The sequence below is a fragment of the Pleurodeles waltl genome, chromosome 8, assembly GCF_031143425.1.
Source record: "Pleurodeles waltl isolate 20211129_DDA chromosome 8, aPleWal1.hap1.20221129, whole genome shotgun sequence".
In the NCBI taxonomy this organism is placed as follows: Eukaryota; Metazoa; Chordata; class Amphibia; order Caudata; family Salamandridae; genus Pleurodeles; species Pleurodeles waltl.
The window spans coordinates 348351407-348375927 of NC_090447.1; the positions used below are offsets into that span (position 1 = coordinate 348351407).

The following is a 24521-nucleotide window of genomic DNA, read 5'->3' on the forward strand; positions in this document are numbered from 1 at the left end:
GCCATCTGCTCTTTTGTATTATGGGCTCCACTAAATAGAACGGGTGAAGATTCAGTCCCAATGACAAACTGAGGTTTTGTAAATAATTTATGACTCTCGTTCAAAACCCCTTAATTTGCCCAGAGACTGCATTAAAACCTTTCACTGCATTCAAATGCGCACTTGTTTCTTCCTCTGGTTCCCACTCTGGTGCAAATCTACACAAAGGACAAGCGAGTGACCACCCCCTGTCCAGCTCCTCCCCTAGGGAAGTGTACAGAGCTCTGCCAGATGGTCACTTGATTCCGCCATCTTGGAAATAAAATGTGCAGAGACCCCTGGGAGCATTTGACTGCTTAGGCCAGGTAGATTACGACATCCCTGACAGGTGGGTCACTGGAGAGAGAGACCAACCCCCTTTAAGAGTTACTTAAGAGCTTCCTCTAAGGTGGATCCTCAGATTGGTCAAACAAGACTCTGCAAGGAACTCTCTGCAAGACATCTGCTCCTGGCCTCTGGAACCGCTGCTGGTCTTCACTGAAACTGAACAAGTCTGTTTCAGCTCTCATTGTAACATTGTTCCTATGGATCCTGCAAGAATTCTGCAACATCCAAGGCTGGGCATCCTCCAGGGTCACAAGGGCTCTGTTTGCACCAAGAAGCATGAAGGAATCTCCGTTGGAGTGGGAGTCATTCCCCTGCAACTGCAGGCACCTCAAGACAACGTCAACAGTTTGGTGGGGTCTGCTGTCCATAGACATCTGAAGATCCTGCAACACAAGTGGTGAGTCCGTGGCCTCCTCTGGGTTCTGCTCGTCTTCTATTCAAGTTGGGAGACTGGGGGCTCTTGCTCCTGCCACTGGACTGGAACCATTGTGCACAGCGACTGTTACATTGCCAAGGCTTGTTGACTCTTCCGCCAGGAGATCTTCAGGCTCCAAGAAGCCCCAGCCTCCAGCACTCTGCGATCCAAATATCAGTTCCTGTCCTACAACTCCTGCAACGTGGGACTTCTGTTTTGCTGGGCTGGTAAGGAGTTCTTGTGACTACCTGTGTCCAGCACCTGTAGACATCCGCGGAGGCGCCATCGACTTCTGTTGGCCTTCCTGTGTGCTGAGGGCAAGCCCTGGTTTTACTGTTGCTGGTCCCCAAAAACGTTGCAAACTCTTCAGCAACTCCTGTGTGCATTTGCCAGTGCTTGCTTGTGACCTCCTGCAATTCGGCGACCATTGAGGGACAGCTGGTAGGCACCTCCTGGGATCTTCTGCAGCTCTGGACTCCACAGCTGGACTTCTTACACCGACTTGCAGGTACTTCATCTTCAGGAGGGTGGGCATTGTCACCTGCAGCACCTGGGCACCAATAAGGGTGCTGGACTCTGTCCCCTTCCTTTGCAGGTCCCTCCAAGCCCGGAATCCATCCATGGGTTTCACATCCTGGTCCACGGGTCGGACCATGCGAGGCTTTCGCAGTCTTCAAAGAGAGACCATTCTTACCCTCTGCATTTGGGTCCCTGGTGTAGGTACTCCTGTCTTCTGTGCATCCTGGTGCAGGAGCACTCTCCAGCTAGGAAACCAGGTGGTTTCCTCAGGGTCCAATGGAAAGGGTCCTGAATTCCACAAACTCCAACCACCACTCTCAGTGTTAGTCTATGGGACAACTGGGTAGGTAACTTACTCCTGTTTGCTGGGGTCACTTACCTTACTTGCCTCTGGAATTCCTAACTGCCCCAGCCCCTAGCTAACTCCCATACTTACCTTGGCTGGTGCAATTTTTCACATACCACTTTTTTAGTATATTGTTTGGCCCTCCCCTCGAGTCCTGTATATTTCTGATGGTTATTTTATGTATGTATTGTGTGTAATATCTCCAAAGGGAGGTATACCAATGTCAGTTTAGTAGTAGTGCTGTAATAAAGTATCCTTTATTTTTGCAACACTTGTGTGGTTCTTTCTTTCGAGTGAGTTACTGTATACTGTGGTACTGCAAGTGCTTTTTTACACTCCTCCTGGATAAGCTATAGCTGCTCACCTTAGCTACACCTAGAGCGCTTCTGCTATCTTGTCACTTATTAACTATCACTAAGGGTTGCCTGGACTCAGTAAAAGGTGTCATACCATAAGCTGAGCCAGCCTCCTACAACTGTATCATGGATATGCAGTCATAACACAGGAAGCACAAACTATACTGAACACGGGAGCAGTCAGAAGGGACCTGGAGCACTGTGCAGATGCAGGTCTTGGCGGCAAGGGCCTATTACCTCCCACCATCTTTCCCCGCCCCACGCCGAAATCGACCAACAACCCAGACTGTACCTCACGATGGCACAGAAAACAGGACAGAATGCACTAAGTGCCTGCTACATCAGTCATGGCAGAGCGGCCCAAGCATCCCCTTGATATTTGGAGGGGGAGCCGGCAGAAGGGAGAACAATGATACCTCTAGGCCCCTAAACCACCTACTACATGGACTCCACAAAGTCAAGTATGGCTTGAGTGGCATCCCTGCATTTAGTCTGAAATCAGACTTCCTAGGTGTGACAATTGGGCTGCGTGTGCCCCTCTAGAGCTGCTGCCACTGGGTGATCTGTGGAAGAAGCCATAACAAGTGCTCTCACTGGAGCTCAGTGAAAGCCCACATGGATGACAATAGATGCATGGGAGTAGAACTGTAAAACCTGTGTTCATAACGCCTGCCCGCCCCATCCCCACTGCCTAGAGTCTACTGCACTACTGCGTTGGGATCCGACACCTGAGGACCGGAAATAACCGGGGGCCCCAGGGACTGCTCGTGCCTTCCCAATCAATTTCCAGTGCTTCAGAGCTGGGGTGGTCATGCTGGTACAGTGCATTTCCCCCACACATTACTTTGTGTGACCCTGCAGAGTCTGGATAACTGATGAGGAGTTAGCTACACATTAAAGAGACACCATGAGGTGTAAAGGCGGTGCAGGACCCCAACCGCGAGGGCAATTAAATTAATTAGACCCACACCGCTCTGGTCAGAAACCCCTAGCAAACACTGCGACTATGATGCGTACTGAAACATAAACCGTCAAAATTCTAGAGGCTTTTGCCAACACAAGACAAGACTTAGGTGCCCGAGTGGATGCAGTAGCGCCTGAAATTGGCCTGCTGAGAAATAACCAGCATAAATTGGCAGACTGTGTCACACAAAGTGAAATCGGAGTTGCTCCCAACGATAACACACTTGGTAGGCCAGGTTCGCTTCCTCACCACTAAGGTGCAGTAATTTGAGGCTAGGTCAGAGGACTAGGAGGGACACTCATGTCGAAATAACCTAAGCATAGTGGGATTCTCAGAGGAAGTGAAGGGCACAGATCCAGTGAACTTCTTTGAGACCTGGTTGTAACAGGTGGTGGTTTCTGACATGCTGTCCCGCACTTCCTGATAGAGCACAACCTTCGTATCCTGGGGAAGCAGCCACCGGCAGGAGCTCCCCCAGACCAGTGGTAGTACGGATATTGAACTATAGGGACACGGAGGTCCCGTTGCAGGCAGCACACACAGCTGACCTGCTCTACTATGAGAATTACCACACATTAATTTTTCCCTATCAGTACAATGCTGCAGGGGGTCCTTCCTGGAAGTGAAGCGCCACCTGCAACAAGTAGGACTGAGATACTCACTGCTATTTCCAGGTAAGCTCAAAATCACAGCCAGGAATAAGAGCTAGTTCTTCACTGAGGCACCAAATGCATGGGAGTGGGTGGAGCAGAGTTGTTATGAATCTGCCACTCCAGCGTCTCCAGTGCGCAGACTCCCTGTGGCCCCGCATCAATGCTGTGGAAAGCACATAGTCGCAAAGCTAGAAGCGCAGCAAAAAAAGGGGGCACCAACTCCGGAAAAAGCAAAAGAAACAGATACAAGCACTATCAACTGCAACCACGCTGGGGGAGGACAGGAGGTATCTGCCACCTCAGGGGCAAGAAGGCAGCTCATCGATAATGATGCTACTCATTCTTAAAAAAAGTATGTTGTCAAAGATATTGCTTGTTGTGACACCACAAAAAAGTGGATGGATTGTTGGGAGGGGTCATGGAGGGTGCAGCTATGATTAGTTTTTAAGAAGTATGGAACGTGGTGGAACGTGTGATTGCCTACGAATAAAATGTGGCTCTGATAAACACTGGGTAGAAATGAGTGTCCCACTTGGCTACGCCACTAGAAGAACAAGCAGAATTTCACACAATGGCAGAGACCTTTGTCAGGCTGGCTCCCCTCTCATCCTGCTACTGGGCAATTACGGAGCCCACTTTCACACAGTTAGGAGTGCCCCTTTTTGAGTCCACCCGGGGAGGGGAGTCGAAGATTCCAGTTCTTAAGTTAACAGGGCCACGTGGGATGGTTTTGACTCACGCACAGTATGCATCCCCTGAAGGGGAGCAGATGAGCGACTAGTGCCACTGTGCGGAGCCTGCTCTGCGATACTATATTATCGATGGCATGGAGAGAATTAATATACTAACATGCAATGATCGTGGAATGGCTAATGCAGGCAAACGGCATACAGGGCAACAATACATCAGAAGAATGGGTACACAAAGTGTGCTATTACAAGAGACACATTGCAGGAGGGGAAGTCACTTGACTGCAGAAGCTTTGTTACCGACTACGTTTTCGGGTTTTGCAAGGGGGGGGGATGATGATTTGGGTCAGGGGCTCCATTTCGTTGTCTGGCAAAAAAAACTAGACACGCAGGGCTGCTATTGTACTACTAGGAAGCCTATGCGCACCAAAAATAGCGCAAATGGCATTCCTGTCCTGAAGGTCAGATTTACTTACAAGATGGGCGCACTTACAGTGGATTATTGGGGAGATTTTAATAATGTACTATATACTCACCTGGATCGCCCTCATCCACCTGTACCATCACCCCGGTTGGTAGCAGCTGCTACTCACCTGTCCAAATGGCTCACTCACTGGTCTCTGTTGGACTGCTGGCTTTCGCTACCGCCACCTGAAAGTATTCTTTATTATTCGGCCCCACATCATTTAAACGTCAGGCTGGATCGAAGACTGTTTCAAAATGCCACTGTTGGCATGGTTACCCCCAAACTTTTTGCCTTTTGTTGATGCCAGCTTTGACTGAAAGTGTGCTGGGACCCTGCTAACGAAGCCCCAGCACCAGTGTTCTTTCCCTAAAACTGTACCTTTGTCTCCACAAATGGCACAATCCTGGCACACAGATAAGTCCCTTGTAAAAGGTACCCTTGGTACCAAGGGCCATGTGGCCAGGGAAGGTCTCTAAGGACTGTAGCATGTATTATGCCACCCTCGGGATCCATCACTCAGCACATGCACACTGCCACACAGCCTGTGTGTGCTGGTGGGGAGAAAAAAACAGTCGACATGGCACTCCCCTTGGAGTGCCATGCCCACAATTCACTGCCTGTGGCATAGGTAAGTCACCCCTCTAGCAGGCCTTACAGCCCCAAGGCAGGGTGCACTATACCACAGGTGAGGGCACAGCTACATGAGCACTATGCCCCTACAGTGTCTAAGCCAATTCTTAGACATTGTAAGTGCAGGGTAGCCGTAATTGAGTACATGGTCCGGGAGTTTGTCAAACACGAATTCCACAGTTCCATAATGGCTACACTGAATACTGGGAAGTTTGGTATCAAACTTCTCAGCACAATAAATCCACTCTGATGCCAGTGTGGGAGTTTTTGAGAAATGCACACAGAGGGCATCTTAGAGATGCCCCCTGCATGCCAGCCCAACTGCTAGTGCTAGGTTGACCAGTCTCTGCCAGCCTGCCACTTCCAGACAAGTTTCTGGCCACATGGTGTGAGTGCCTTTGTGCACTCTGTGACCAGGAACAAAGCCTGTTCTGGGTGTGGAGGTGCTTCGCACCTCCCCCGGCATGAACTGTAACACCTGGCGGTGAGCCTCAAGGCTCAAGCCTGGTGTTACAGTGCCCCAGGGCACTCCAGCTAGTGGAGATGCCTGTCCCCGGACACAGCCCCTACTTTTGGCGGCAAGACCGGGGAGATAATGAGGAAAACAAGGAGTCACGACCCCCACAGCCAGGTCCACCCCTAAGGTGACCAGAGCTGAAGTGACCCCCCTCCTTAGAAATCCTCGATCTTTTTTTGGAGGATTTAGCCCAATAGGAATAGGGATGTGCCCCCCTCGCCAAAGGGGAGAGGCGCAAGGAGGGTGCAGCCATCCTCAGGGACAGTAGCTATTGGCCACTGCCCTCCAGCCCTAACACACAGCTAATTTTAGTATTTAGGGGTGACCCTAAACCTAGGAAATCGGATTCCTGACGACCTACAAAAAAGGACTGCCTAGCTGAACAAACCCGCAGAGAAGGAAGATGACAACTGCTTTGGCCCCAGCCCTACCGGCCTGTCTCCAACTTCAGAGAATCTGCACCAGCGAGGCATCCTGCGGGCCCAGTGACCTCTGCTGACTCAGAGGACTACCTGGAACTACAAAGGATCAAGAACTCCCATGGACAGCAGACCTGCCCTGCCTGCAAAGTCTGAGTGACATCCCCAGGTCCCTCCATTGAAATGTATTGCAAACCCAACGCACTGTTTGCCCCCACTGCACCCGGCCGCCCTGTGCTGCTGCTGATGTGTTTTGTGTGCCTAGTTGTCCCCCCCCCACCCCCCCTCCAGTGCTCTACTAAACTCCCCCCAATGGTCTGCTCCCCGAGGACAGGGGTACTTACCTGCCAGCAGACCGGAACCGGAGCACCCCATCTCCATAGGCGCCCATGTTATTTTGGCTCCTCTTTGACTTCTGAACGGCCCTGTGTTGCTGAGTGTTTAGGGCTGACTTGAACCCCCAACGGTGGGCTAACTATGCCCCGGTGACTGAACTTGTAAGTGCTATACTTACCACATTAACCTAACTGAACTTACCTCCCCAGGAACTGTTGAATTTTGCCACTTTTAAAGTAGCTTATTGCCGTTTTATGAAAAACTGTGTACATTACTGTTTTGGCTCAAAGTCCTAACTGTGCAAAGTACCTTACATTGATTGTACTCACCTGCAATTTGTATCTTGTGGTTCTAAAATAAATTAAGAAAATAATATTTTTCTTTATAAAAACCTATTGGCCTGGAGTTAAGTCACTGAGTGTGTGTATAACAAATGCTTGACACTACCCTCTGATAAGCCTAACTGCTTGACTACACTACCACAAATAGAGCATTAGTATTATCTATTATTGCCTCTGGCAAGCCTCTTGGGGAGCCCATGGACTCTCTGCACACTATCTCTCATTTTGAGATAGTATATACAGAGCCAGCTTCCTACAAAGACTCTGTGACCCAGTCACAAGACTACTGGTGTGGGGAGTGTAGTATTTGGGAAAAACCTTCTCTGATCATAACCCTCTGCTGCTGCTATCAGAGTGGGGAGCACCTAGGCCACAGGCCTCTATCTGGAGATTACAATCCACTATTCTTGACGATCCGGTCTTTCAAAATGCAACTAGTGAGGTGATTTTGCAGTATCTCACAGAAAATTAGGGTACGGCCTCTTTCAAGCTAATAGACTGAGAGGCACTGAAGGTGGTGCTCAGGGGTCACTGTATTCGAACAGTGGTGGGTGTCAGGGCGGGGCCGCAGAAGGACTTGTCACGTACGTAAGTGTCACCGGGGGCTTTAGAGACAGCGTTCTGGTCTAATTGTGCAAGACAGAAAGAGGTGACGGTGACACTGAGGCAATATCCACAATTAATTCAGCAGCTGTGCTGCCTAGACTTCCGAGAGTACCAGGCAAAATTGCATGCAGAGGGGGATAAATCTGTTCAACTATTGGGGTGGCTCCTGCATAGCGCCCATCCAAATGCACTGGACCCATCACGGACGCAGAGCCAGAGAAGCATATATTGGCACACCCTCTCCACATAAAAGACGGGGCGCGAAATTACCACATGGTTCATTCATGCCCTGGAATACACCACACACGTCCCATTGTCTGTCACCCTCAGAAGCTGGAACAGCGACATAGGTAGAGAGTTGACAAACAAAGAATGGAGAGACTCTTACATACCCCAGGAAGCGGTTATGAAACGCTGTTTCAATATGTACAGCACAAGAACCTGCAGGAGAGGCCTACCTTACGCCAGCAGCACTCCACCAGATGTTTGGATTATCTGTGGACTGCACAACATCCCACCAGTCGGGCGGATTTGACACGTTTAGGGGTTGCCCGGCAGCTGCAGCACTGGGGGCATGTGGAGGAGAGAGAGTCACAAACGTGTTAGTGGAGATGACTGACTGCAGGAATATCTGCACAATGGAAGGTGCATTGTTGGGGCTCTTCATGCCCTCGAAAACAAAGCGCTACAAACAGCTTCATTGACTTGACTCATGGTCCAGAGGCTCATAGCCATGCTCTGTAAAGCCCAAGCACTACCAGATTTTTACCTTTAGCGCACGGTGACCCTTAACTGAGGAAAGGCGGAGGCTCTAAGATGGGAGGAGCTTTGTGGCTTGCACAGGGTCCCAATAGCAGCAGACTGGGATACACTGCTACAGGACCTACGCGCTTACAAAGACGAACTAAGTGCATGATCTCCAACTAAATACATACTCAGTCTCTGCCTTGAATGCTCAGAGATGTTTCTCTCCTTCCTACCCCTTATCCTCTTTCACCTTCTCTTACCGTCCCCCCCCCTACCTTTCGGTTCACGCCCCCTCCTGGCCTGGAGCTGCCACTCCATCTGTGACCCTTTCCCCTGCGGTCCTTCTACCCCCTTCACATTTAACTGTGCACACCCAATGACCAAAATGTATATCCTACCAGCGACTTGTATAACTTGTTTCCATTGTAAATGACAAATCCGTACATGGATACAGGAGAGGTACGATACTGTGGAAGGAATAGTTTCTTACCAGTAACTCCAGTTCTCTCATAGGGGAATTTCCATTATAGTCGTAAGCAATGAATAGTCCCACCCACATGCGTGGACCCCGGAGCACTTTTTCACAATATATCTTCTTAAGTGCAGCTTGTTTGCCTTTCTTCGGGAAGGCCTACAGGTTCACTTACGAGATAAAATATTAAGAGCCTATGGGAAAAGGCTACAATGCCCCCATTATTCATGTAGTGAAACAAAGGGACAGGAGATCATATATGCACATATTTTCATGCTGTTTTTGTAAAAACAGCATAAATGTCTTTCACAAACCCTTTTTTGTAGTGTAGAGAGATGAACTAAGGCAGGGCAGTGTATCCTCATAGGATGCCACTGTATGAGTTAAAATGGAGGCTGTGCCCTTAAAAACCCAGAGACCTCTAGTATCCCATCATGCTGAGCAGGTGGCAGTTGCTTCAGTTCTTTCTGAGGCGACTTGTGTTATTAGTCTACTCGTGGGTCTCTATCCGCTCCTCTAGGGAGGAGGGAAGGTTGCTTATGACTATAATGGAAATCCCCATACGAGAGGACTGGAGTTAAAGGTAAGAAACTATTCCTTCTCTAATAGGAGATTTTCCATTTATAGTCATAAGCACTGAATAGAGTAGCAACCCCATCCCTGGTTAAGGCGGTGAAGAAGACAGAGAAGGTGATTTGCGGCAAACAGATTCCTAAGGGAGGCCTGTCCTACTTGAGCGCCTGCTCTGGAATCAGAATCCAGGCAGTTATGTTTGCTAGATGTATGGATAGATCTCGAAGTTGCTGCTTTGCAAATACCTGGGATAGGGATATTTTTCAATAACCCAGCAGTAGCTGCTTTACCTCTAGTGGAGTGTGCTTTAGGCCTAGCTGGTAGTCTCTTGTTAGCCCTCTGATAACACAACAGGATGCAAGAAACTACTCATCAGGAAATGGACTGTTTAGAAGTAGCTAAGCTCATACGGACTAGACCAGAGTTAATAAATAATTGGTTTAACTTCCGGATGTTGTGTCCTGTCTAGGTAGAACTTCAAAACTCTCCTCACATCCACGGAATGGAGAGATCATTCTGCTGGAGGAGAGCGGTTCTGAAAGAATGTAGGGGGAAATAAAGTCTGGTTAACATGAAAGTCCTTAATAACCTTAGGGGGTAAACACTTGGATCTCTCCAGCCCTGCAAGCTGATGTCATTGCTACAAGGAAAGCTGCCTTCCAAGAGAGGTGCTTCGGGAGGCTTTGTGAATAGGTTCAAAGGGATCCTGCATAACACAAGCAAGTACAATGTTAAGCTCCTAGGTAGCTGAATGGCACCTAATGGGAGGGAAAACATTTTTTAAACCTTCTAGAAAATCTTTAACTGAGATTTAGAAAAAAGAGGTTTGTGACATTTTCCGTGGGCAGAAAGGGATGACAGGTGAACCTTTGTACCTTGACAACGGAGAAACAGCGGCCCTCATCCTCATTGACCTCTCCGCGGCCTTCGACACTGTCTGCCACCGCACACTAGTGCAGCGCCTCAGCAACGTCGGAATCCAGGAGAAGGCACTGGAATGGATCATCTTGTTCCTCGCCGGCAGGACACAGAGAGTCCGCCTCCCCCCCGTTCAGATCAGAAGCCACTGAAGTCATCTGCGGCGTTCCTCAAGGCTCATCGCTCAGCCCTACCCTCTTCAACGTCTACATGAGCCCCCTCGCAGCCATCGCACGCCAACACAACCTCATCGTCATCATCATCTACTACGCCGACGACACCCAGCTGATCCTCCCTCACCAATGACCCCGCCACCGCCAGAGCCAACCTACACGAAGGGATGACAGACGTAGCCAAGTGGATGATGAACAGCCGCCTGAAACTGAACTCGGACAAGACGGAAGTCCTCATCCTGGGATCTTCGCCCTCCGCCTGGGACGACTCCTGGTGGCCCCCCGCCCTGGGCAGCGCACCCAAACCAACAGACCAGGCACGCAACCTGGGCTTCATCCTGGACTCCTCCCTCTCCATGACCAGACAAGTCAACGCCATCTCCTCGTCGTGCTTCAACATCCTGCGCATGCTACGTAAGATCTTCCGGTGGATCCCCACCGAGACCAGAAAGATGGTCACCCAGGCCCTTGTCACCAGCCGTCTGGACTACGGCAACTCCCTCTACGCCGGAACCACCGCCAAACTCCAGAAAAGACTCCAGCGGATTCAGAACGCCTCAGCACGACTCATCCTGGACATCCCCCGTCACAGCCACATCTCCGGACACCTGAAAGGTCTGCACTGGCTCCCGGTCAACAAGAGAATCACCTTCCGTCTCCTCACCCACGCACACAAAGCCCTACACAACCAAGGCCCAGGATACCTCAACAGCCGCCTCAATTTCTACGCTCCCACACGCCAGCTTCGATCAACCGACCACGCCCTCGCCGCCGTCCCCCGCATCCGAAGAGCCACCACAGGAGGAAGATCCTTCTCCTACCTGGCCGCCAAGACTTGGAACTCCCTCCCGACCCACCTCCGCCTGACCCAGGACCACCGTGCCTTCAGGAAGCAGCTCAAGACCTGGCTGTTCGAGCAGTAGCGGAACCCCCCTCCCCTAGCGCCTTGAGACCCTTCGGGTGAGTAGTGCGCTATATAAATGCTTTGATTGATTGATTGATTGATGTAGAAGAGAATTGCAAGCCAGATTTTGCCAGATGGAGTAAATATGGCAGAATAATATCTTCCTGGCAAGAAGTGGGGTCCGCGTTCTTGGAGGAACACCATATGCAGAATCTCTTCCATTTGAAGGCATTTGCAGATCGAGAGGAAGTCCATGCAGTCCTGCGGCACATTCAAGTAACCGTACTGCACTAGTTCAAGAGCCATGCTGCCAAATTCAAGAAGAGACTGGGGTGTACCATCTGGCCTCATAACTTCGTTAGCAGATCTGGTTTGCAAGGAAGTTTCGAGTGTGGACGATGGACCAGTAAAAAAGGTGCTTGAACCACCACTGACGTGGCCACTCCAGAGCTATTAGGATCATCTTGGCTCTCAAGAGGGACAGCTTAATGAGGACTGCTGCCATCAGAGGAATCAGTGGACAGGCGTAAAAAATGTCTGCCGGACCACTCGATCCACAGGACATTCCCCAGAGTCTCTGGTTGGTAGTACCTCGAGACACAGCATTTTTTGTTTTCTGCGGTGTCGAACAGATCGATGGAAGGTGAGTCCCACAGATTAAATATGTTGTGAATGACGTCGTCATGCAAGACCCACTCGTGGTTTTCTTGCAGAATCCTGCTGAGAAAGTCTGCCTTCACATTTTGCACACCTGGAAGGTGAGTTGCGGTGATCGTTTTATCCCTATGAGCCATTTCCAAACTCTTTAGGCTTCGTCTGATAAAGGCCTGGACCTCGTCCTGTCTGCTTGTTGAGGTAGTACATGTTGGTCGTATTGTCAGTCTGGACAAACAGGGAGTCTGATCTGAACCATGGATAAAACGCTTTTAGCGCAAGATGGACTGCGTGTAACTCCAGGAGTAGATGATGTTGACTCTCTCTGACCATTTTCCCTGGATCTTGAAATGGTCCATGTGAGCCCCACAGCCTAGCAGTGAGGCGTATATTACTATTGTTTGAGGAGAAATCTCTTGATGAAAAGGCAATCTGCGAAGTAGGTTCTTTGAAGAGCACCACTATTTCAAGGAGAGCTTTGCATGACGAGACAATTCTATCCTGTCGTCCCAACCGCCCGTCATCTGGTCCCACTGGTCTTTGAGACATTCTTGGGGGGGGTCGCATGTAGAGTTGAGCATTTGGTGCAGAGTATGATGCAGGATGCCATCGAGTCAAGGAGAGAGGAGATTGTTGTCACTGTTGGACAGCAAGCGGTCATGAGAGAGTGACATTTTCAAAGGATCGATAAACGTCTCTCCTCCGAAAGATATACTCTTTCTTGTACTGTATCGATGGAAACTACCAGGTAGTCTAAGGTCTGAACTGGGATGGAAGTTGACTTGCTGAGGTTGACCTGGAGGCCCAATCATTAAAGGAGCCTGTCAGTTCAGTTGTAGTGAAGCTGAGCTTCCCGAAATGTTGACTCCTTGATCAGCCAATCATCTGGGTATGGGTAGACAAATATTTTGTGCTTCCTCAGACGGGCAGACACCACTGCCAAGCACTTTGGAAATGTTCTGGGTGCTGACTTTAGACCAAGCAGGAGGACTTTGTACTGGAAGTGATCTTGTCCCACCACAAACCTCAAGAACTTGCAATGCTTTCTAGCAATTAGAATATGAAAGTATGTGTCTTGAAGTTCAATGGAACCGATCCTGGCGTAACTGGGGATTAATTTGGTGTATTAACAGAATTCAAATACACTTGTTGGCAGATCTGAGATCTAGAATGGGTCTGAATTTGTTCTTGTCTTTTTCACCAGAAAGTACATGGAATAAATGTCTGCCCCTCGTTGGTGGAGAGGAACAGGTTCCACTGCTTGTTTCTGTAAGAGAATGCTGACTTCCGATCGTAGGTGAAGAATCCACAGGTACATTATTCATCAGAGGGTGGAGTACTGGTGAATCTGAGACAATATTTAGAACCCAGATGTTTTTTGATATTTGTTGCCACTTTGTCAAATGAGATGATATGCTTCCACCCCATCGGAGTGGGTAATAGAAGAGGGGGAAGTAACGACTCTGGGTTTGGACGTGGATGGTTGTGTTCCACCTTGAGCTGAGTGCTGGGTGAACATTTCCCTGTTCTGTTTTCTTTGGTACTAGTGGTAAGGGCGTTGTTGCGGTTGAGTGTCTGTCTGTTGGCATCCCCACTGAGTTGTTTGAACCCTCTGAGAATAGTACAGTCAATGGTAGGGACAAAAAGGTCTTTGTTGTTCTCTGGATCTTTCCAGACCAAAAGGTTTCAGTGCCTTCATTTCGGTCTTCATCGTTGCCATCTCGTCACTGGTGTGGCTTCCTATGAAGGAGGTATCAGAGAGTGGCAGATTTAAAATTCTCTGTTGAGCCTCTAATTTGAGTGTGTAAAGGCAAAGCAAGAATGCCTCTGGAGAGCAATCCAGTGGCAGTTTTCATGTGGTGCAAGGAGAGAGGAACCACCCCGTGGCACTAATTTGGTTGGAGACAAGTAACCCCTCATCAAAGATTTCTTGGGAATCTTCTGGTTTGTCTCATGGAAGATGATCAATAAATTGTTGCATGGAATCCCACAAAGCTCTGCCATATCTGCCTAGAAGGGCTGTAGCGCTTGCTGCTTTCATTGTGGTTGCTGATGTGCTGCCAACTTTGTGACCTACTGAGTCAATCCTCCGACTTTTCTTATCAGGAGGAACTGTGGAAAAGGGAGTAGTGGCATGATGTTTTTTTGCTGCCACTACAATGACAGAGTCCGGTGCTGGGTCCATTCATATAAAAACCAAAACCTGCTTTAGAGGGCTGTACTTCTTCTGACGCCTGGATGGGGGTGGCTTGACATAGACTGGTGTTAAAATTAAGTCCATAGCCGGTTCTAATAGGCCTGGAACTAATGGCAACAAAGACCATGATGCAGGCCTATGTTGTAGGGCCTTAAATATCATTTTAGTCCATGGTGTTGGAGTTAACATTGGTATAGGAAGCTCTGCAGCTCTTCTCATCAAGACTTCCTGAAAGGTGGAGATGTCATCCACAGGTGATATACGTGGTGGTGGGGAGTCTGACAGTGTTGGAGAATAATGTCTCATAGTGGAGGATGAAGTGTCAAAGTTATGCCTTGAACAAGATCTTCTGGAATAGTGGCAATGACGTGAGCGGCAAGTTGATAGAGATGAAAGCTTTGAGTTGTGGTGTCTGGAATGATGGCGCAATCTAGACTGAGTTGTGGAATTCTGTGGAGCTACTGGTGCTGAAGGTGGAGGTGGTGACGAAGGTAGCGCTTGAGATGTGTACGAGGCAGAGGAGATGGCACTGGGATGGAGAGCCAGGTGCAGCCCTTGAAGGGGAGTATGTCCTCAAATACTCCGAATCTAGAGAAGTATTGATACTCCTCCTCTTTCTTCTTGCCTCCAATAGTCTTGAGGAGGTTGTGAAATGCCTCGTCCTTTCTCACTGTCTCAACATCAACCGGCTTGTCCACGGCGATTGACACCTCGATGTTGGTATGGATGTTGACATCGATCTCCGATGGATTCTTGACTGCGATCTGGACCTCAACAGCCAATGTTGTGGTGGCATCAGACTCTTAGAAGGGGATAGAAGTCTTCTCGCCGACTGTGTTGTTCTCGACACAGACACACCATGACCTGCCAGGGACAGGCATCATTTTATCAACGTCGAGCCATGGATGTAAAGTGAACAAGTGGGACCCGTACCACTTCAACGTCCATCGGGACCTACACTTATTTTCCACTGTTTTCTGCCTAGAACCCTCACCAGACCCCTTTCCTCAGTCAGAGATCCCTTTTTTCTCTGTCCTTCAGGGTGCATCTGGAAAAGGTCCTGCAGTGTTGAGATGATGCAGGAATTTAAGTCTCAGGAAGACAGAGAATGTACACCTTGTCTGTCTTCGCCTTCTTCCTCCCACAGAATGGGCATTCATCAAAAAAGGAAGGCATTTTAATTCTTAAACAAACTGTAATGCCTGTCAGAAAAAGATAGAAAAAGGTTGGTAAAGACAAAAGAATAAAACAGTTGTCACAACACTTCAGTAGTAAATTTTGAAGAAAAAAGCCAAACTTTGGCCGAGCTCAATGCTCCAGGGTTCGGAAAAATGAACTGATAATTACCACCTGCTCAGCATGATGGGATACTGGTGGCCTCTGGGTACTTTAAGGCACAGTCTCAATATTTACTCATATAATGGCTGCCTATGGGGCTACACTGTCCTGCCTTACTTAATGTCTCTACCAAAAAAGGGTTTGTGAAAGACATTTATGCTGTTTTTACAAAAACAAGATGAAGTTATATACACATATAATCTCCCATCCCTTTCTTTAAGAACAAAAAAGGTTAACATCTGCACTTAAAGATATATTGTGAAAAAGTGCTCCAGAGACCCCGCACATGGGCAGGACTATTCGGTGCTTATGACTATAAACAGAATTGCCCCACAAGAGAACCATGCTGCCACTTACCATACTTTACAATTGTGATGTTGCCCCTACATACCCTGTTGTGGATTCTTACTGTTTCAAATGTTTAGGTGAAATCACTAGAACCAATACTCTTGTTTGCCATATCCAGGGAGAACACATGTATGAGATATGTAAATGCACAACATTTGTGAGAGGAACACTAAGAAGCTGATTTGCTTTCAATGTACAAACCATGAGGATGAAACTTAATAAATTTGGTTAAAAAAAAAGTTCTAGGTGTAGAGTTAATGGCACTAATTTATATGGTAGGGCTGGGATGAGGTGGCAACCCCTCAGCTGTGGATTTTTCATGTTTCAATACAATCAAGGGAAAGTGGGTATCATGGATATCAGAATCTTATCAGTTTCTTTACTCAGAGAGGAAGCAGGGAATAGATTATTTAGAGGCAGAGTCCAACAAACAGGTGATACCCAAAGCAAGGTAGGGACTATTTTCCTATTGCCCCCATGGAAAGGTAGGAGAAAGATTAGGAAACTAAGGTTATGTCAAAGTACGAGAAATAACTTTACCGGTAAACCAAGAGCATGGCAGTTTCAGGAAGAATTGCTGGAACAGGTGAATGGGTAAGTAAACCATATGCTGGAGAAATGTGCAATTTTGAGAGTGGCAGACTAGGAGAAAGGTTTTGTAGCACTTTGTTTTTCATAAAAGAAAAAAAAAAAAAGACCAAGGATGGCAACCGCATTACAAAAAGATAATTGAACATTTATGCAACATAGACAAACTTCAAGGAGGGTATTCACCTTCTCAAAGACCTATTACAGGAAAGCAATTGGTTGGTAAAGGTACATCTAAAAGGTGTATGTTTCAAAATTCCATCACTTAGAGTCAGAAATTTCAACAATTGATATAGAAGGGACACTTTTTTTTTTTTTTTTAGATTTAATGTCTTCCATTAGGCCTGCTTTCTGCACTTCAGCGCTTTACCAAGGTGCTCAGGCCAGTAGTGGGGTATTTTTGTGAAAGAGGGGTATACATTCCATAATACATCTGAACAATATTATTTTGAATTGACAGAGCAGCTAAGAAGCTAAGTATTGTTTGCTATTGACAAAGTCAACTCTCTTGTGTTTCAAAGTAAACTGGGACAATTCAGTTTTGTTTCTATTTATTAAAGACTAGTAGGCTAGCATTATCCCTTCCGCCGGTCTACTGGGGTGGTGTTTAATTTATAATGGAAATTTAGGATGTTTATTCTGTAATTTTAAATTAATAGTTTCAAACCTATTAAGATTATGTATGGGGGAGTTTTATTGTTGAATACAAAATGTTATGCTTTGGTTAAAGGTTACATTCTCCGCAACAATGTTCTAATACTATTGTGTGATAATTTCAAAGTTCTATCGTTTGGATGTTCTTTGAATAGCTGCAGAGCGGTGAGTACAATTTGTGATGTATAATGCTAGCTTCCTCGTCTTTAATAAAACCCAGATTCTCCTGGCGATAAAATCTTTTAAAAAATCACTGTCCTGCATTCACTTTATGCACAGACGAAAATCTATAATAGAAGCAATCTCCGAACCGTCCTGCCTCTTTAGTTGTCTAACGGGTCAAACGAGGAGCTGAAAGTACAAAGTTAAATATGTATATTTCAACAGTACTGATTTAACATTTCTGAGGATACCCTGCCTGGATAATTCTAACAGGTCAACCTGTGAAAGACTCAATGCTGGAAAAACAAGACCAGAAAAAGGTCTCTTCTGAGTGAAGTATAAGTCCTGCAGAATCTGAATCAGTACCTGCAAAAAAATACAGGTGTTTAATTTTCCGACTATATCAGCCTTGTGTCTTTCGCAGATCTCTTGGCATTTAAAGGACAGCAAAATACCAAGGAGTTATAATTTTAACAGCACTTACTAATTTAATGATTTAACTTGAGTAAGGCTCTAGTGTCCCCTATCTCAGTGCTTTAAAGGCACCAGAAATGATGGAGGACATTTGCACATCACAACATCATAAAATGAATCACCACAATTCACTTCTAGAATGGACTAAAAACTTTGAAAATGCAGACGTTCAGCCTATTTCTACCAAAAGTTGTAAAAACAAAAAGAAACACAATTCACTTACCCTCCAGAGGTAATCTAGACCTATCAACTCCAAGTCATCCATCATGTAGGCTCGCTTTTTGGCTACCAGTTTTCCTTCTCGACAGTTCACAGCTTTAAAAAAACGCTCAAAGCATTTCATACCATTTTCAGTCAATAAAGAAGGATCAAGTTGCAGCACGTTATTTTCAAAGAAGTCCTTGTTTATGTCTGGATCCAAGTCAGGCTCATCCCCCATCAGTTTAGAATACCACTTGAAACAGGCTTCACGATCACAAAGATAAACTGCATTTTCTGCTAGACATTTCCAGATTTGCTTCGCCTGTGGAGCGCACAGCCAGAGTTGTCCATCTTTTAATAAAAACCTATAATGCCACACAAACATAAACACATTAGAAAGAGTGCCACAAATAACGTGCATCTTTACTGAAGCAATCTACGGATCAAGTGTAAAGGACAATCATGCAATATCAATTCTTTCTGAGCAAAAAAGCCCTTGTACACAGAATTAACCTAGGGTAATCTTCAGCTGTGTTATTTCTCCATAGTATATTTAATGGTAAGTATTGAAATGTTAAAACACTGAAAGACATAATTAGCATGTTCTTGTAGTTATAATAAAATTACAATTTTCCACTGGGTCACGCATATTTCATTCTCTTCAAAGACAATGTTTTGAGTGATGTGGATCTCCAGAAAGACCAGGTTTCAGTGATGTGTTATGAAAACTAAACTGCTCAAGAAGCAACTGTTCAGCGACTGAAAGCTTGTAATTCAGTTAATGCACAAATTCAACTCATAACCACAATAAAGAAAAAAAAAAAACACAGATTTAACAATGTTCTTTCTGATTAAGGTTACAGCTCCCACAAATTTTATTGGAGCCACACTGTGCCTAGAATTGTCTTTCCATCAACTGCCAGTCACCAACATCGAGTGGAGCTTAATGGTGTCAACTTAGGAGTTGCAACACCATTATAGGTAAAGGGACGAGTCATTATAAATCAAAACCATACTTAATGCCTGTAACTAAAAGGACATTACATTTCATTTTCAGTATTCTGGATAGCGTAAACTAAAACCTGTGGAAGAAAAGGGTGCAAACTAGTGACAAACATGTATGTATTTTGCATGTAAACCAATCAGACAACAAAATAACAATTGTGAAACACCAGTCATGAATTTGAAAATGCACAGAAATATGCCACCATGCATTTTTATTCTATGTAAATAGATCAATCAATGGGGGGAGGACCTGGAGTAAAAACATACCATGGTGGGTACTAGACATTATCCGTTTTTGGATGTACCGCTATGTATTGGACTGCAGATCATCTTAGAATCTAGGTGGTGGTGTTGATGAATATGGATCCTATGACCTTTTGGGGCCTTCTCAGGGCAGGTATTTGGTGGTGCTCACTTAGTCAAAAGGGGACAAAAATGCTCCATGAAGTATATCTTTCTTAGTGTGAGCTAGGTGGGGTAAGAGTGATGTACAAACCCATCTGTCGCATGCTGCTTAAAAGGTGGGACCAATCACTTATGGGAACTGGGTGGAAAAGTCCTAGAACAATTTAAGGATGGGAAGAAAAGGGACAAAATATTGAAATGAATCAGCATACAGTGAACTAAAGACATTGTTAGCACCTGGTATTCCATGGCTGCTTTATTGCCGGCAGGTCTTTTGCCACTGATGCAGCAACATGGGAGAGAAGCTTTCTGAACCCTTGTAGTGGCATGCTTCAATACTGGAAGTGTCGAAGCTCAGGATGCTAGGACAGACCAAGCTTGTACTCTACATTTTAGTACAAAAATGTTTCAAGGTACATTGGTGTGTGACGTCACCTATTTGGGATTATGGGAAATGTAGTCCTCGTCTGGCCAGATAGACAGTATTTATGTAATTGTTACAAGTACAGCAAAATGAGGGACATCATAGCAAATGTGTTTTGAACTTGATGGCAAGCTTTAAGGAGGCAACATGTCTGTCACAAATCTAATTTTCTTTTTTTTTTTGCAGTTCGAACTGCATAGTCACATCTGCAGCCTGTCATTTTATCGTCCACAAAGTCCAACAAATTACAAGCTTGCCTGGTCAAAAAAGTCTTAGAATAGGGGCATCACCTATTTGGGATTATGGGAAATTTAGTCCACATCTGGCCAGAGAGACAGTATTTATGTAATTGTTACAAGTACAGTAAAATGAGGGACATCATAGCAAATGTGTTTTGAACTTGATGGCATGCTTTAAGGAGGCAGCATGTCTGTCAGAAATCCAACTTTTTTTGTTTGTTTAGCAGTTCGAATTGCATAGTCACATCTGCAGCCTGTCATTTTATCAACCAACAAATTACAAGCTTGCCTGGTCAAAACAGTCTCAGAATAGTGGCTGCTGAGTCCAAAAAGAAAAAAAAAAACTGAACATACGTGTTGCTAGGCTGAAAAACAGTGGAAATCAGGTCGAATATAATCATTAGAGCAAGTTGTGAAATTCCTCCTGCAGATACGACAGAGACTTTAATTAACCCTGTGGAAAGGGTATTTAAATTTCTAAATTATGCCCGCTTCTTTCATTAGAAGTAGTTTTTCAGTGTCACTACTGCCAAGATATTTTATTATCATTTCCTCTGTTGTCCACTGTAATTGGTTTTATGTGTGTAAGTTGGCCCTGATGAGTTTAATGTAGATGTTATCTTTTGGCAATGGATTCTTGATTTGAGCTGACAATCCTTTTACAGATCGCTTGACTTGTTTTGCCTATATGTATTTACATCCTCACATGGGCGCAGAATGCTGGAGACAACATTCTTTTAAATAGCCAATGTACAATTCTGATGTTGTCTAAAGAAAATTCTGATCATGCAAGAGTTTGCAAACACAGCAAATATATGCCACGGCTGTGGTTTCCTTCCGCTCCTAGACACTTCAATAGTTATCTCATATCTTTTGGGATTTTGGAAACAGGTTCCATGTATGCTCTAACAAGATGGTTTCTTAAGCTGTGATTTTTCTGTAGTGCAAAAATGAGATTTTTCTAAATGGCAACTAAGAGTAAGAAGACATGCTAACTTTGTTGGCTGATTCTCTTGAGGTGCTTCTGTTAGGGCTATAGGCCTTAAAAGATGATTTTATGGTTGTGTTTCTTTGGTCTCTTTTCTAATATCGTTTCACTGGGTTAGAAACATACATACTTCAAGGAGTCCTTTACTATGTGCTTTCGGGAGCTTCTAGTGTTGTGTAGCCGTGTTTGTTATATTTTTATACACATTATTTTAGAAAACTAGGCCTGCTGTTGTGCACTATACCCTAGATATGTTTTATTTTGGCTTTGTTATATTATTTTAACAGTATCCACATTTGCGGTCTTGTTTTATTTTCTCTATCTAGCTGTTCTTCGCCTAGGTCAGCACTACGTTCTTAAACAAGACATTTCTTTCACTCTGTGCTTTTCTCAAGGCTGCAGTAAGATAGGTTGCCGGAAAAAGTGGTACGCTTTGTCTCCAATGTTTACAGAAACATACACACTCTTACGTGGGGATCCTTTCTTGGAACATCAGCTGCTTTATTATAAAAACCCTACTTTGACCCATTTACGTTAGAGAGAGATTCCAGCCAGATAACCACAACTGTATGTGGAATGCTGCGCTACAGCTGCTTATGCAGACTACAGGCCACTTGCTTAGGTATGAGAGATGATGTCTTCCCAGGGGGAGCCTGAAGGGCAGAATTAGAGCTTAACATGCTCTGCGCTAACATAGCCTAGGTAGGAACTATCCTTCACAATATTAGTGAGACAATGGTAGCGTTATTTTTGTGTTTTACTCCCCTTTACACAATCCTAATCCTTATTGTGCTTCATCCTCCTAGTTATTGCAATACATGCTTTATTATATAAGATGCAGTTACTTCAATAAAACCTTATTGAACTATACTCTGACTCTGATTGTCCTTGCACACGAGACTAATGTAACTAAGAGAAACAGATGAGATCTGAGTGACCATGATTTTGCTGAGGAGTCATTTATGTCATGTGCCCAGTTGCCCAATCACCCCTGTTCTTGGGTGGAGATGAGCTACTGCTAGTTAGCTGGAACAAAACCTGGATTAGGCCAACAGGGATTTTTTTTTTTTTTTTTAACTAATTGAAATCTTCAATTAAAGGTAAAAAAACTTTCAGTAATCGAAGTAGAAGGCATAGAAAATGCAAGTAATGATTCTTTTTGGTTCTGCTGTATTAACCTGCATGCATACTATTGGCTAATAATGCTTCTTTATTTTCAATGTAGTTTTCTCTTTTAAAATAGATTGCTTGCATTTTCTAAGCCTTCTACTTTCATTACTGAAAGTTTTTTTTTTTTTTAACCTTTAATCAAAGATTTCAATTCATGTTAAGAAAACAAAAACTCTAGCAAATAAGCATTTATATATATATATACATATGTACAAATGAGTACTACAACGACTACCGGCTCCCAGGGAGGAGGGAGGGCGCATGTGAATCTGCAGCACTACATGCCATGAACAGATATACACTAGATAAGTGACATTTTCTGTTTGATGGCATGTGCAGCTGTAGATACACATGCTGTGCATAGACTAAAAAGCAGTTATCTGCCAATTATGCAGTGGTTAGTCATTAAGAGTTGGGTTAGAAATAATTATTTTAACACTGCTTGTCAAACATTAGCTCGTGGTCTACATAACACATCCACACAGTTATGTTTTGTGAATGTATGTGGTGTGGACCATGTGGCTCCTTTGCATATGTCTGCCATCTGTATATTTCCTAAGAATGCCATGGAGGCATCCTTTTTTCTAGTGGAATGTGCTTTTGGAGTTATTAATAGCTGCCTTTTTGCTCTAAGTTAGCATGTTTGAATACATCTTACGATCCATCTACCTAATCCTTGTTTTGAAATGGGATTACCTTGATGAGGTTATTGGAAAGCAACAAAAAGTTGTTTAGTTTTCCTGAATTCCTTTGTTCTGTCTACATAATACATAAAGTATAGTTTCTTACCTGTAACTCCAGTTCTCTCGAAGGGGTATTTCCATGATAGTCATAAGCGCTGAATATTCCCTGCCTGCCTGCGGGGACCCCAGAGCACTTTTTCCAATATAACTTCCTAAGTGTCCATGTTCGCCTTACTTCAGAAAGGCCTGCCAAGTCACTTAAGAATGTTCCTATGCAGCCTATAGGAACGGCTACCGTGTTCAAACTTCTTCATTTAGTTTGTCCTTGAAGTAAATGCACTAAAATGCCTGAACAAATGAATATATTTTTCAGAAAAATTCCTTCACAAACCTTTTTATAACAGAAAACCCCAATGAAGGAGGGCAGAGCAGTGTAGCCCATAGGCTGCCATTAGTAATGGAAAAAAAAGGAGACTATGCCTTTAAGAACAGCCAGTCCTCCAGTATCCCATCATGCCTAGAGAGAGGCAGTTACCTCAGTTCTTTTTGCAGGCAGTTCTTAGCTGATAATAATGATTAACCTAATAAAGCAATCTATCTGCTCCCCCAGGGAGGTAGGAGGGTTGCTTATGACTATCATGGAAATACTCCTACGAGAGAACTGGAGTGACAGGTAAGAAACTATACCTTCTCTCGTAGGGGATTTCCATGTATAGTCATAAGCGTTGAATAGAATAGCAAGCCCATCCCATAACACACGGGGGAGCAGATAGAGTAGTCCGAGAATATTCTCTCAAGCAAAGAAGTTCCTAAGGGAAGCCTGTCCTACTTGAGCATCTGCCCTAGCATCTGAGTCAAGGCAATAATGTTTATTAGAACATTGGAATGCTGGGGGCTCCATTGAAAACAATGGAGTGCTGCTGGCTTTTACTGGCCGGTAAAAGCCCGCAGCAGCAACATTCCAATGTTCGCTTTGTTCACAGCAGCAGCTGTGAACAAAGCCTCACGGAGCCCAAGGGGATTTTAATCCCCTCGGGCTCCGTGAGCAATTTGTTTTTTTTAATAAAACATTCTGCCCTGAGTGGCAGAATGTTCTAATAGCCTTAGAACCCGCCGTAGCGGGCTCTACCGGCTATTAAAGTCCCTCTCCCTTGTTAAATGCCCTCGCCTTCGGCTCGGGCATTTAACGCGGGGAGCGGGCCTTTAATAGCTGGTAGAGCCCACTACGGCGGGTTCTAAGGCTATAGTAAAGGTGTGAACAGATCTCCAAGTCGCAGCTCTACAAATGTCTGCTAATGGAACATTCTGCAATAAAGCAGCCTTTGCCGACTTGCCTCTGGTGGAATGTGCTTTTGGTTTACCCTGTAGAATTTTCTTAGCTAGTTGATAGCAAAATAAAATACAGGAGACTATCCATCTCGATATTGACTGCTTGGAGGTGGCTAAACCGGTACGGACTGTACCATAATTAACGAACAGTTGTGAAGTTCTCCGTAGGGGATTAGTCTTATCTAAATAAAATGTTAACACCCTCTTAACATCTAGAGAATGGAGAGCTCTCTCTGCTGGGGTAGAAGGGTT

At 45.3% G+C, this 24521-nt stretch overlaps 1 protein-coding gene across 4 annotated transcripts in view; it reads right to left on the minus strand.

Annotated features, from left to right (window-relative positions):
• Positions 1 to 24521, minus strand: part of USP9X (ubiquitin specific peptidase 9 X-linked) — a 1493361-nt gene that overhangs the window by 918819 nt on the left and 550021 nt on the right. For all 4 annotated transcript variants that reach the window (XM_069204214.1, XM_069204212.1, XM_069204215.1 and 1 more), the window contains exon 16: positions 18049 to 18391. In XM_069204214.1, coding sequence (XP_069060315.1) covers positions 18049 to 18391 — 343 coding nt within the window. The remainder of the gene's footprint in view (positions 1 to 18048; positions 18392 to 24521) is intronic.